Consider the following 5,282-nt stretch of genomic DNA (forward strand, 5'->3'; position numbering starts at 1 on the left):
ACTCGAGAACGTTCACACACAGTGACGAAACTGCGTGGAAGGTTGCCTCTCCGAGAGGCGGTGCCACTTCGTTTGATCAGTCGGTATATATATTTTTTTCGCGCGAGCCAGACGATGTTTTTCTTTGCGAGAATTTTTTCAGCTTCAAGGTTTTACTATTTCCTTACTTTAGGATCTTTGTGATTTCTCTCGTAACGGAGAGAGTTTATAACGGAAAAGAAAAGTGGAGAATTTTTTTTTTCTTTCTTTGATCTCGAAAGGAAATTTGCAAAAGGAGCGGTTTGATCACAGAATAGCGTGAAAATAAGATTTCAAATGAATGAATACGAAAATATATATATATATATATATATATCAAATATTCCGTACAAACTTTTGGTTCGAAATTAAGAATTTTCTCGAACCGATTTGAGGTCACGATGGAGAAAGGAAAGATTCCCCTCCATCCTCGGCGAGTCGTAAAATATTACCAGTTCCGGTAATTTTTATTTCCCCGTTTTCCAAATATGAAATGTAAATCATAGTTCGATGTCACGAGCGAAATCCTTCCAACTCGTTATCTCTCCAAACTTTTCTGCTGCTGGTATTTTACGACCGGTAAAATACCGTTCCTCGATTCTCCGTGAAAATTTATTGTTTAGCAATATACGTGTATCCGCATATAGCATACAGTTACAGAAATATTCGGATGGATACCTGACGACGACCCTAAAATTTGCACACGAGACGACACGAGTTCATCTCTTCGGTGAACGAAATTCGAGTGAAAGGAAACGGCGATCTCCGCGATATGGTGGAAAGGATCGATCGATCGTGGTGGAAATTAGATGCGGCGGAAAATCTCAGAGGCGCGAGTAACGGTTCTCATTAACGAAATTACGCGAGTTCGCGCCACCTCCATAACCTCCTCCTCCTCCCTCCCAAACCATCCTCCTCGAGGTTCAATCTTTCCCATGCCCTTTCCATACGACCATCACGGCTTCTCTGACGGTCGTCGTGCTTCCCTTTGAGCCACCTCCACCACTACGTATCCTAGCTACGTATCCACTTTGCCTGCCACTCGCCACGACAGAAGTGCGTCGAGGGATGAAAGGGGGGAGGGGGAGAAAGAGCGTGCAGGGACATTGATACGCGGGGGAGGAAGATAGCGTTCGGAGAGACCAAGGGGCGAGAAAGTGCAAGGGAAGAGGTATAATGTCTTGGAAATTTTGTTCTACGTTTGATTTTCTTTTTCCCTCCTCCCCTCTCTTAATAATTTCTTTCTTTGGAAGAAGAAGCTTGAAATAATTGTTGGAAAGAATGGATTTCTATTATTAGACGAATTCGTGATATTTTTCTCTGTCTGTTTTGCGTATAAATGATCGTGATCGAAGTAACGTGACGAAAATAAGTAGATACTTAGACAGGGAATTTTATTTGTGTAAAATAAAATTTACATACGAATATTTTCCTACTCTTCTATCTTTACGTACGTATTCTCTTAGATTTTGATGAATATTTCAACTTTCCATAAATCATCCGCAATCGAATAATTCGATCGTTCGAAAAAAAATTGCAAAATTATATATAATATTGTCGAAAAACATATATGAAATCCATTCGTTTCGCGAAATACTCGTCCCATCGACGATTCTTCGATCGTCTCGATCGAACTTTGAAAAAAAATAAAATTCCTCTAAACACGAGTCGAGGGCGGTTCGAAGGGGAAACCGAGGGAATTAGTCGCGAAGCTGGGAGCGTATCGCGAATTAAAAGGCTGGCGAAGTTCGTAGCCGGTCGTCGCGGCGCTAAGTGCTTCCTTCCCTTTTCACGCGACGCGGAGCCCGAAGCTTTTTGCGGAGGCGTCGTCGCCGACGTCGCCGTCGACGATTCGTTACACAGAGGCTCACCTGTGTTCTACCTTTCTCTCTCTCTCTCTCTCTCTCTCTCTCTCTCTTTTTCTTTCTCTCTCTCTCTCTCTCTCTCTCTCTCTCTCTTTTTCTTTCTCTCTCTCTCTCTTTCTCTCCCCCTCCGGTGCCCAGCGTCGTTAAAAGGAATTTTAATCACATTCTTCGCGACTGAAGTGACGATAAGAACGGGTTCAGGCCTGTGTCAGGGGGTTGGCGAGGTTACGCGCGTTAGAGGGTGGCACAGGCTTCTCTTTGTCGGGCCGGATGGTCGACGCCATTGTTGCCCGCCAACTCCACGATTTTTCTCCCCGCAAATCTTTCTTCCTGCAATTATTTTCCGTCCGATTTCTTCCAGTCGATAACCGTTTTGATTTGATGACTTATTTTAACAAGTTTTATATATATGTGTATTGTTATTTTGATAAATAATAATTGTTTCACGAGTATTGTTATTCTGTGTTAAGGAATATAGATAAGTAGATATTATTATTACTTTATTTTAGTTAGTTTTATAAATAAGGATTTTTTATCAAATGTTTCATTGCTATCTCCACGCAATATCTTTTCCAAGATAGAGTTTAAGATGAACGAGTGAGGGAATAAACTTGGTTTATTTCTAGAGCGTGGAGGGGATTTAGTTAATTAACGCTTGCAAATTAGATGGAGCGTAGGGGCGCTATAATTCGACAAGAGGCAAACATTGTTAACGCGTGATCAATCTGCCAAGTTATAAATCGAGGCTGTGATTGATTTGCAAATCTCGAGTAACGGGCCGCCCTCCTCCCCTATCTGTCTCGAACAGGTGGATCGATTCGTTCCCTCCGCAATTACGAATTATTCCCAGTCACAGGAGCCGAGGAGAAGCAGAAGTGCAATTAAGGAAATTACGTTTTCCCGCTAGTCCTTTTTGCCCCCTTCCTCCTCCTCCTCCTCCCGGATCGATTAACAACTCGTATAAATTATTTATACGCCTATTGTATTGGATGCAATACCTCTCCTCGATCCAATCCTTTCTTCTTCCCGTATTTCCCCTCCCCTGTGTTTTCAAATTATTCCTCGGATTTTAAACGATTCTTTTTAGATCGATTTGTTATCGTCGAGGAAAGGAAGTTTGTTTGAAATATTCTCCTCCTTTCTTTTCACAGGCTTCTTCAAGGATCTCTTCGCCAATAGCAAGAGGGTCTTTCACGAGATGTTTAAGAAGACTTACGGTACCCTCTACGAGCAGAACGCGTACGTGTTCACGGACTTATTCAAGGAATTGGAGAATTATTACGCGAAGGGAACGGTAAGTCACGCGTGAGAAAAAGAAGAAAAGAACATTTTAACGGAAAAATTGAAAAATAAAACATTCCACTTTCTCGAATAAATACTTACATTTTTAATCAATTCACAGACAAAATCCCCCTATTTTCATACCTCTATCGGGGATATCTCGAAAGACAAATGGAAAAATTAAAAAATAAAACATTCCACGTCTTCCGCTTTCTCGAACGAACACTTACATTTTTAATCAACTCAGACAAAATCCCCCCATTTTCGTACCTCTATCGAGAATATCGCAAAAGACAAATGGAAAAATTAAAAAATAAAATCTTCTTCTCGAATATCTATATCTTTGACCAACTCCTGAGAGAAAATTCCTCTCTCTTCCCCCTCCTTTCTCCTCCCTGTTAATTCCGCAATCGCGGAAGACGACTATTCAATTTCGTTCGCGATAGGACAAATCAAATCCCAGAATAAAATCGATAGAGGAAGGGGTCACGGTCTCGATTTTCAAACGCGGAAGAATTTGTTCGTCGTGGCTTTCCTCCGCTTTCGCCCCATCCGTGGACAACCTCGTCCACGCTCGTCTAGAAGGAAGAGAGAGAAGGAGGCTCGAGGGGCGAAAGTTTGGGTTGGAGAGCTCGACCCTCGTCCAACGGACGTTTAACCGCGAGCAACGAGACTTCGTGACAGGTGGAAAACGGTTCTCGTGCCCGAGCCCGAGTTTAATCAATGCTTGTAACGGGTTCGCGACCGTTTACCGATAAAAGGCAGGAAAATTTCCCGACTCTCTCTCTCTCTCTCTCTCTTCTTTCTTTTCTTGCACATTCGTAGCCTTGAACGGAGGTCAAGGGGGGCTCAGCAATTACAGAACGGTTTTCGCTTTATCTGTCCGGGGTTTGTTCTTTTGTATTGGGATTAATGTTCAAAGGGGATGTTTCTAAGGAGAATGGAACCGTATTCCGTTTTCGGATACGGAGGAGTTATTAAGGGGATGGGGGAGATGATTTTTATCAATTCTCGTATCGAAGCCCAATAGAGGGAGAAAATTAAATTATACTTGTAATTTCGTGGTATTTCGTCGTATTTTACGAATAAAAAAGAAGCTTTCTTTATTTTTCTTCTTCTTCTTCTTCTTCTTCTTCTTCTTCGATGCCACGTTTTCCTCGATAACGGATTTCCTCGACAGTTAACGAGACACCATTACCATCCATCTTGGAGATATCTCCATCCCTCACCGTTGGAATTTCTCTCTGCTTCATTCCTCTTCGATCTTTTCTTCTTTCTTCCTCCCTCTCTCTGACTCTTCGGTTCACCACGCTTCCCTCGATCGAAAGCTCACAAATCTAACGACAATTAACGAGTCGCCATCATTCCCTCCACGGTTTTCGTAAATTGGAATTTTTCTCGCGTCCAAGGATTAATCTTTGAATCGTTCAACGTATGTGGCACGCGACGACGATTTCGAGTCGTTCATCGATCACTCGAAAGCGAGGACGAAAGAAGGATTGGATTGGGGAAGAAGGAAGGAAGGAAGGAAGGAATGCCGCGAAAAAAAGAGGGAGGCGATACCGAGACGGTTTCGAGGGTGGCGATTGTCATTCAAATCGGTTGGAAATTATTCAACGAGCGCCACTTGGACCCGGTTCGGATCCTCGTTGCGCGCTCGAAAATGGCCCCGCATGAATATATTATTGTCGCAATCGCACGCGTCGCTGCAGGATAACGAATTTATACGCGATCGTGATATATCGCGTCGAGGGATATCAATTTATCGAGGCTTCTTTCCACGCTCTATCTTTTTGATCGAAATTGAAATTGAAACGACAGGCTTAAGGAGTCGAAAAGTCCCTTTCCATAAACTTTTTACTGCTTGGAAATTGAATAGAAAAAAAAAATTAATCGAGAAATTTCGAAAAATTTTATTCTCCTTTCCTCGATATTGTTTTATATTTTCTTTTTTCTTCATCTTTGAACGATTGAAATTCCCCTCCCAGTTTATTTCCAAAACCATGTAGCATTGTTTTGGCTATTTTTATAAGGCATAAAATAAAAGCAAAGTTTTGGTCTCGACTATGATTCCTAACTTTCAGATCAAGCTCGATATTTTCTATATTTTTTTTTTTT

The 5,282-nt window shown here is 41.9% G+C and overlaps 1 protein-coding gene across 2 annotated transcripts in view; it reads left to right on the forward strand.

The window, feature by feature from the left end:
* LOC102676806 (glypican-6) overlaps positions 1-5,282 on the forward strand; it is a 105,980-nt gene that overhangs the window by 97,483 nt on the left and 3,215 nt on the right. For both annotated transcript variants that reach the window (XM_006607826.2, XM_006607827.2), the window contains exon 3: positions 3,035-3,177. In XM_006607826.2, coding sequence (XP_006607889.1) covers positions 3,035-3,177 — 143 coding nt within the window. The remainder of the gene's footprint in view (positions 1-3,034; positions 3,178-5,282) is intronic.

Source organism: Apis dorsata, unplaced genomic scaffold (assembly GCF_000469605.1).
Source record: "Apis dorsata unplaced genomic scaffold, Apis dorsata 1.3 scaffold_19, whole genome shotgun sequence".
In the NCBI taxonomy this organism is placed as follows: Eukaryota; Metazoa; Arthropoda; class Insecta; order Hymenoptera; family Apidae; genus Apis; species Apis dorsata.